General features: G+C 32.2%; 2 protein-coding genes and 1 long non-coding RNA gene across 4 annotated transcripts in view; all 3 read left to right on the top strand.

Moving 5' to 3' along the window:
* Nucleotides 1–1334, top strand: part of LOC108759647 (F-box/LRR-repeat protein 2) — a 4505-nt gene extending 3171 nt beyond the window's left edge. Inside the window, exon 5 of the mRNA XM_018505179.1 lies at nt 456–1334. Within this exon, the coding sequence (XP_018360681.1) occupies nt 456–690 (235 nt within the window). The 3' untranslated portion in view covers nt 691–1334. The remainder of the gene's footprint in view (nt 1–455) is intronic.
* Nucleotides 1335–1364: 30 nt separating this feature from the next.
* LOC108759665 (uncharacterized) lies at nt 1365–2146 on the top strand. The gene is made up of 3 exons (XR_001940038.1): nt 1365–1612; nt 1702–1773; nt 1859–2146. It is a non-coding gene; the product is annotated as an uncharacterized LOC108759665 (long non-coding RNA).
* A 1080-nt stretch (nt 2147–3226) lies between these two features.
* mIF2 (mitochondrial translation initiation factor 2) lies at nt 3227–6707 on the top strand. Of its 2 annotated transcripts, none has more exons than XM_018505121.1 (11): nt 3227–3321; nt 3593–3731; nt 3828–4114; nt 4346–4506; nt 4584–4810; nt 4893–5163; nt 5369–5622; nt 5734–5995; nt 6064–6228; nt 6293–6433; nt 6505–6707. In XM_018505121.1, the coding sequence occupies exons 1-11, from the start codon at nt 3284–3286 to the stop codon at nt 6675–6677; spliced, it is 2118 nt and encodes a 705-aa protein (XP_018360623.1). In that variant the 5' UTR covers nt 3227–3283; the 3' UTR covers nt 6678–6707. The 2 variants fall into 2 exon arrangements, with proteins under 2 accessions (XP_018360623.1, XP_018360625.1); XM_018505123.1 differs by having other exon boundaries at nt 3279–3389.
* Nucleotides 6708–6715: the final 8 nt, after the last annotated feature.

The raw sequence follows: 6715 nt of genomic DNA, 5'->3' as shown, positions 1-6715 counted from the left end.
TCTCGATATATAATAATAACATGGTAGTATAGTAGTAAAGCATGAATGCAAATAAGAAGGATAAGAATATAATACTTAGAAAAATAATATAAATAAGTATATTTTAATAAAAAAAAGTCAGAATCATATTAAAAAATATGAATATTTCGAAAAAAGAGAAAAATAAAAACCATCCCCAATGAGAGTTAAAATATCTATATGATAAGTATAAGAAATGAATGAAAGATGTCACTATTATCGAATTTGGAATTTAAAAAAGTCTGTACTATCGACCTTGATAGTTTGACCGTCACTCCAGCATCCCCTCAATATCTTGGCTCACAGGGCAGGGCGACGCTTTTTTTTGCCAGATTCTTTCGTTTCATGTGAAAACGCGTCGAATAAGCCTAATTTTATTGATTTTTGAGGTGGGATAGCTAAACTGAATAATTACCTATGTTTTTTATTTACAACAGGAGGACAGATATTGTCAAAGATCATGGTGATAGTTTCTTTAGATTGTTTTCCTCCTGTCAATACCTGGAAAGAGTCTCTCTAGGCCTTGTTTCAAACCTCTCTGAACGTGATCTAAGAGGACTGACATTGTGTAAAAATTTAAAAGAGTTAACTTTGACCATACCCCTGTCAGTTGAGATAAGTCACGAAATTTTTGTAAATTGTCCTAAATTGGAGATGATTGGTCCTGACTAATGTGACATTGCCAATTGCTTGATTCTGCAGTGGCAACAAAAATGCACACACATAACCATTAAAGCATTAAAAAGGGAATGCGATTAACCGACTCGACCCGACTCTAGGATGGGTCAACTCCGATTACAAGTTTGATTTGAGACTCGACATCTGCAAAGTGTCATGATGGAAAGAGTTTTCTTTTAACTTTTATCTAAAATTGTTTATGAGGTTTATCTTATTCAATAAATTGTGTGAGTCAATAAATACGTGGGTCGTTTGATAAGTAAATCTTTATAAAATGGTGTAACATTTGATAACATAACACCTGAAAATTATTACTCTTTAAAATCTTCCAGGCCAAATGTCAGCTGGAATTGATGCGTTGTTCATGTTCGATAGTCATTTAAAGCGAGTGAAAAATTTAGCAGTTGCCATGAACAAAAGGAAAAAAAAATTAATTCCGTGCAAAATTACAGAATTTGGCTTCGAATTGACTCCTCATCCATTTAATTTTGCATAGAATTTGTTTCCTTTTTTATTTATGGCAACTGCTTAATTTCTTGCTCACTTTAAACTACCAAATATGAACAACGCGTCAATTCTGGTTAATATTTAAGAGTTTGAAGAATGATATTTCCCAGGTGTCACGTCAAAAAGATTTACTCATAAAGATTTATCAAATTTATCGAATGACCTACATATATTGAGTATATTGGGTAAGAGATTTGTGCTATATGTTAATAAGATAATCATTGTTAATTATGAAAACATGTATAAAATGTTAATATATCATTGAATGATATATAAATTTTGATCACAACAAATATTGTAATAATAATTTTACAAAAAATAACAGCATAAATGTGAAAATAATTCGAGATGAATCTGGAAAAATGATTCATACAGCCGAAGGGATTCTGTGAATATGTAAACAGCGATGGTAAGTCTTGTAATATTAATATGCTTTATCGTCAATGAATCTACATATACAGCTATAGTATTAAGGCTATAAATCATTTTTCTTTCTAGGAAATATCTCATTAAAATTTGTACGGACAACAAATTCGTGCTGTAACGAATCATCATTTAAAATTGAAAATGGTAAGTGATTTATGTGCGCATTGCTAGATAAAAACCCTTTATTTATGGAAATATTAAAGATAATGATGAAATAATTTCATTCCAGAGAGCATAATATCATGCAGCACAATGGTAAACACGCAAGAAAATAATTGCAAAAATGTACAAAAATTGATAATGGCATATGAGTTCTTACTTTCTTCATCAAACAGTTCTGATGAAGAGTTATAATATAAAGAACGTATTTTAGAAGGGCTACGAGCCAATGAACAATTTTTCAATATATGTTTATTGTAATAAACATTTTTTTTCGACCTCTTTATTGGGTCATCCTCAGTGTTAGTGTTTAAGTTCTATAAACCGCAAATCATATTTACGCAAGCCAGGCCGTTAGACGCAAATTCCATAGTTTTGTATAACATTCTTCAGATTGTTTAGTTAATCCTTGTGTACAATGTATATTATTGTTGTATGATTTGAGAAGTAATAAACAATGTAGATAGATTATACACTCCATTCATCTAACAATGAATACAATTAGTGATTAATTGGTGAATAATTGATAAATATATTCATTTAATATTCTCATGTTATATTAAGTAATTAAATATGTTAATAAATAATTATATAGGATAAAGAATGTGTATATCTACCTCAAATGCAATATATATAAGTAGTTAAAAAGCAACAATTTTTTACAATGAGTAACACAGTTGATACAGCAATATGCAATTTTAAGTCAACAATTATTATAAACGAAGAAATTATAAGTTGATTATATGTGCATCACTAGTGAACTTCCAATGTTATATGACAAATAAAATCTGTAATATGTATCCTATTCTAGTGGAGTTAAGGGTATCGCACATGAAATGCATAACAGAGCATAAGCATAACATAAGACTGCTGGACCAATGAGCATCTAGCATAATGTCGCCATATTGATTTACATAAGATGCTCATTGGTTTAACGGCCTTACGTTATGCTTATGCTCTTTTATGCATTTCATGTGCGATAGCCCTTACAATATATATACTTAATGCAAAAGAGGAAAACATCGCGAATTAAACATTTTGCATATGGTTATGCGGCTTTGCAAGTTTGTGTGGAATACCCATTAGGGCTATATCGCACATTAAATGCATAACAGAGCATAAGCATAACATAAGGCCGCTAAACCAATGAGCATCTTATGTAAATCAATATGGCGACATTATGCTAGATGCTCATTGGTCCAGCAGTCTTAAGTTATGCTTATGCTCTGTTATGCATTTCATGTGCGATAGCCTTAAGTCTCTGCTGAGACAAAAAGCCTGTTCTTTTTGGTTGAACTTTTGCATCGGTTCATCTTTCTTCCTTTTCTTTCCAAAAAGAAAGAAGAAGAAGAAAGATGAACTGCAAAAGTTCAGCCAAAAAGAACAGTCCTAGTGAATTACAAATCTTTCAGTTTTTCAGTTGGCTAATCTGGTGGTGTAATCTGGTGTAATCAACAGCCAACAGCGGCAACAGCTGATGTAAACTGATGTAAACATGGCTACTTCCTTGATCAGAACGTGTACAAAATTTAGGTGATTATTTTTTTTCCTGAAGATATTATCACAATGATCAAAGTCGCATCTTCAAGATTTCCTTCACAGTATGTGTATTTCATTATAAGAGCATTGTGAGGAATTAAAATATCCTTACAATAGAGAAACATAACCTTCTATACTGCACAGTGTTATCAATTTTCTCTACCCTTTAAAAATGTAAAACCGTTACGCAATAATTTGCATAAATATATGTTATGGTTTAACGGAGAGTGTATTTTCTATAATAATTTTATATTACAATTTGCAGTTTACTGAGGCAGCCACTCTGTGATATTGTCAAAAGCGATAATGTAAGGAAGTATAACTTTCATAGTTTGTTCCTGACGTGTACGCAATGCCGGCATTACCATACAACACCAAAATATTTCAAGACCAAATCAAATAAGGTACAATTCTAAATTTATAAAATCACTGAATGCTCTATATGTAAGCATTTAATTTTTAGATAATATAATATCAAAATTTAAAATCATTTATAACAGCCGAATGTTTTCACTCAAATAAAACCAAAAAAACGTTTGCCAGTTGTGGATATATGGAACCAAATGACTGTATCAGAACTGGCAGCATCTTCAGGAAGGGATATAAGTGATGTCATGGATGCAATTTCTCTCTCTGATTCATTTAGACGTTACAATAAAAATACTATTGTAGAGGATCCAAATATATTGTACAATGCTGTGCGGAAACTTGGGGCAAAGTTTAAAGTTATATCTAGACCAGATAGCAAAATAGAAAATAATACACAGGACTGCAATGTTATTAAAAGGTACTAATTGACTATATTATATCCATTTCTATTTCAATGTAGATTAACTTTAATCTCAGTTTAACTTACATTTTAATTTCTAGTTCTAAAAATTAGAAAAAGATAAAGAGTAAGTTAAAACGAGATCAAATTAAAGTTAATTTACATTGGTGGAAACAGGCCTTAATCAAATATAGGATAAGATCAATAGAATTTGTAATATTTATATTTCATTTATATTTTATTTACCAGACCTCTACCGGATGAATCTGTACTAATAAAACGTCGTCCAGTAGTAACAATTATGGGCCATGTTGATCATGGCAAAACTACATTGCTAGATACATTACGTAACACATCAGTTGTAAAAATGGAATTTGGTGGTATCACTCAACATATTGGAGCTTTCAATGGTAAATAATACGATCTTATTGTATTCGTCATCATACACATTATGTTAACAAGTTTTCTCTAATATCCCAATTGATAGTAACGTTGGAAACGGGAGAAACGATTACATTTTTGGATACTCCTGGACACGCCGCTTTTAATATTATGCGAATGAGAGGCGCACAAGTAACTGACATTATAGTACTAGTGGTTGCAGCAGATGATGGCGTGATGGAACAAACTATAGAAAGTATAAATATGGCAAAAGCAGCAAATGTTCCGATTATCGTGGCTATCAACAAAATCGATAAACCAGAAGCTGATATTGTATGCGATTTTAACATTCATTTTAATGATCAATAGGATCATTAATAATAGAGCAACATAGTTTATAATGTATGTATTTTAGATAAGAACGCAAAATATGCTTGCGCAACAAGGGATTCAAGTGGAGGCAATGGGCGGGGACATTCAGAGCGTTAATATATCAGCTTTACACGGAACCAATTTAGATTCTTTGATAGAGGCTATAGCATTACAAGCCGAACTCGTGGGATTAAAGGGTGATCCAACGGGATTAGTCGAGGCTGTCGTAATTGAATGTTTTACCGACCGTCAACGTGGCAAATTAGCGACAGCTTTGATTCAACGTGGTACTCTAAGAAAGGGTGCATACCTTGGTAAGAGCAAAATATTTTGTCTCAAATATGAAAGGTAAAGAAAAAGATATAAGCGATTTCTTCAGAAAAATAATTAATTTAATTCCACAAAACATGTCCCCTTGAAAAGTTTTGCATAACTCTGTTTTTTTCTCTTGCTTCTAATATATTGTAAGACAGTTTAGTAATTTTGAAATGTTAATCTAATGTTTTCGTTTGATGATAGTGAGCGGGTTAGCGTGGGCTAAAGTAAGAGCTATGTTCGACCATTCTGGAAATCCAGTTACGGAAGCCAAATTATCCGATGCTGTGCAGATTATTGGATGGAAAGATTTACCTACTGCTGGAGATGAAATATTAGAAGTTGAGAATGAGAAGAAAACACGCACAGTAATGCGATACAGAGAAGCGGAGAAAGCTACACAACTGGCGCAGGAACATAAAATTGCAGCGGACAAAAAGCATGAAGAATATTTGAAAGTTAGTTTCTTTATAATATAATATAAAATATAGCAAAGATACGCACTATTGTGTGACCATGTTTATTTCCATGTGTTTATCCTGTCTCACTTTATTATTCGATAATTATAGGAATATAAAGAACATCTGGCAAAGAGAAGAGCACTCGGCAGATATGCGAAACTATCAACACCTGTTAAAAATAAGATGCCTGATGATGATGAGAAACCTAAACTTAACATTATCATAAAAGGTGATGTCGCTGGCTCTGTAGAAGCTATATTAGACGTTTTTAATACCTACGGGAGTGACGACAAATGTGAATTAAGTGTCATCCATTATGGCGTTGGACCTATTACAGAGACAGATTTACAAATGGCAGACATATTTAATGGTAAGACATACACGATATCGATTTTAGTATTATCCTCTATAAATCTTAATATCATGAAATATTTATAGCCATCATATATCCTTTTAACATTGGCGTAATGAAAAACTTACAACAGGAAGCTAATGAAAAAAAGATATCGATCCGTCCATACAATGTGATATATAAACTCATTGACGATGTCAAAAAGGAGATAAATTCGAGACTTCCACCGATTGACACCGAAGAAGTGATAGGTATGAGAGAATATGAGTCACAGTAGTAATCGTATATTGATCTTGACCATTGATTTCCTTACAGGTGAAGCAAATGTATTGCAAGAGTTTGAAATCACAGATAAAAAAAAGAAAGTAAAGGTTGCGGGTTGTCGGTGCACCAAAGGCAATCTCAAGAAAAATGCAATGTATCGATTGATGCGTGAACAGGAAGTTCTCTTTACCGGTAAAAATAATACTTAAATGAGAGAAAATCCTAAAAGAGAAATAAAATGACATTTATTTTTATCTTTTTAGGAAAATTGGTATCGATGAAACATTTAAAAAATGAAATTGAAACAGTCAAGACTGACGTAGAATGCGGTTTGAGATTCGAAGGTCTGACATTGTCTTTCAAAGCTGGGGATATTTTAATTTGTTACCAAACGTATCAGAAACCACAAGAAACCGACTGGGATCCCGGATTCTAAACAATTTCAAAGATTGCAAGATTAAATGAAGCAAAACA

This window comes from Trachymyrmex cornetzi, unplaced genomic scaffold, assembly GCF_001594075.2.
Source record: "Trachymyrmex cornetzi isolate Tcor2-1 unplaced genomic scaffold, Tcor1.1 scaffold1051, whole genome shotgun sequence".
Lineage (NCBI taxonomy): Eukaryota > Metazoa > Arthropoda > Insecta > Hymenoptera > Formicidae > Trachymyrmex > Trachymyrmex cornetzi.
This window is presented reverse-complemented; position numbering and strand designations above follow the sequence as displayed.

Excerpts from the sequence above, each read along its gene's own strand:
- mIF2 (XM_018505121.1), top strand. The coding sequence starts at position 3,284 with ATGGCTACTTCCTTGATCAGAACGTGTACAAAATTTAG. Across the intron at positions 3,732-3,827 it reads TCAAGACCAAATCAAATAAG|CCGAATGTTTTCACTCAAAT; the intron begins GTACAATTCTAA and ends CATTTATAACAG. Across the intron at positions 4,811-4,892 it reads ATAAACCAGAAGCTGATATT|ATAAGAACGCAAAATATGCT; the intron begins GTATGCGATTTT and ends TATGTATTTTAG.